We start from the raw sequence: 1,213 nt of genomic DNA, 5'->3' as shown, positions 1-1,213 counted from the left end.
AAAAAAAAAAAAAGTAGCGCGCAACACAATGCTGGCAACAATCGCCGGCCCGTCGTCGCCAACCTGGACGATCGTGCGTCTGTTCGCGCTATGGAAGGCCGCACTGCTGCTTGTCGCGGCTGGCAGCGCGCTGGTCGGCCCCGCATATGACACGTCGGCAAGCCTTCTGCTGGCGCCGGCTTCCAACTCGTCGTCATCCATGTTCCTCGCGCGCCTGTCGAGCTGGGATGTTATTTATTTCGTGCAGCAGGCGCAGCGCGGCTACGTCTTTGAGCAGGAGTGGGCTTTTGGCGAGGGGCTGCCACGCATAATTACACGAGCGCTTCGAGGTATGGTTGTTTGATTTTTATTTTATTTTTACTTTTTTTATTTTATCTTTTTATATATGCAAAATCTTTCCGTCTTATACTTGGTTGTCCGCATCGGGCACTACCATATACACGCAACACACACGTAGCTTGAGCTAGTTGTATAAGTCACCCCTGGATACATGCAGCCGCCACGAGCATTTAGATTTATCGGCTGATGATTTTGAAAAAAAAAAAAAAATCCGGCTCTTTATCAGGACTCAATGCTGTTGGTTTACTCCTCAATGGCGGCCTTCAAGCTATAGCGACTGTGGGCGTCATCGTCGCGCACGTGTCTCACCTCCTCTCCTCGCTAGCGCTCTACCGGCTCGGTGCCCTCGTGTTGGGTGACCAGCACCAGGCTCTCGTCGCAGCGTGTCTGCACGTGCTGTCCCCCGCCGGGCTGTTCCTCTCGGCCCCGTACGCCGAGGCCGGGTTCTCGTACATGTCCTTCTTTGGGCTGTACCTCTTCGCCGTGAGCCAGAGCTCCGATGCCGCGTACGGAGGGAGGCTGAAGAAGGACGGCGCCGTCATCGTGTCCGGGTTCCTGCTCGGCCGGGCCACCACGTTTCGGACCAACGGCCTGCTGAACGGCGTGCCGTTTGCCTATGCGTTCTGCCGTGACTGCCTGCGCTTCTCGTCCAAGCCGTCGCTGGTCGGCTTGAGACGCGTGCTCGTGCTCGGCGTCGCGGGCCTCTGCATCGCTGCGGGATCGGCCTGGCCGCAGTGGGTCGCGTACACCCGGTACTGCATTGAGCCGTTGGCAGAGGGCCTCAGTCGCCCGGAGTGGTGCGGCCAGACTATTCCTAGCATATACTCGTTTGTGCAACGCACATACTGGTCAGTGGCTTTTCTCCCCCCCCCCC

General features: G+C 57.7%; 1 protein-coding gene across 1 annotated transcript in view; it reads left to right on the top strand.

Moving 5' to 3' along the window:
- Positions 1-28: 28 nt before the first annotated feature.
- PpBr36_08514 (uncharacterized protein) overlaps positions 29-1,213 on the top strand; it is a gene marked incomplete at both ends in the record, with an annotated part of 1,768 nt that continues 583 nt past the window's right edge. Inside the window, 2 exons of the mRNA XM_029895644.1 lie at positions 29-329; positions 566-1,187. Of these exons, the coding sequence (XP_029746940.1) occupies positions 29-329; positions 566-1,187 (923 nt within the window). The remainder of the gene's footprint in view (positions 330-565; positions 1,188-1,213) is intronic.

The sequence above is a fragment of the Pyricularia pennisetigena genome, chromosome 5 (genome assembly GCF_004337985.1).
Source record: "Pyricularia pennisetigena strain Br36 chromosome 5, whole genome shotgun sequence".
NCBI lineage: Eukaryota > Fungi > Ascomycota > Sordariomycetes > Magnaporthales > Pyriculariaceae > Pyricularia > Pyricularia pennisetigena.
The sequence above is the reverse complement of the archived record's forward strand: the minus strand, read 5'-3'. Positions and strand labels throughout refer to the sequence as shown.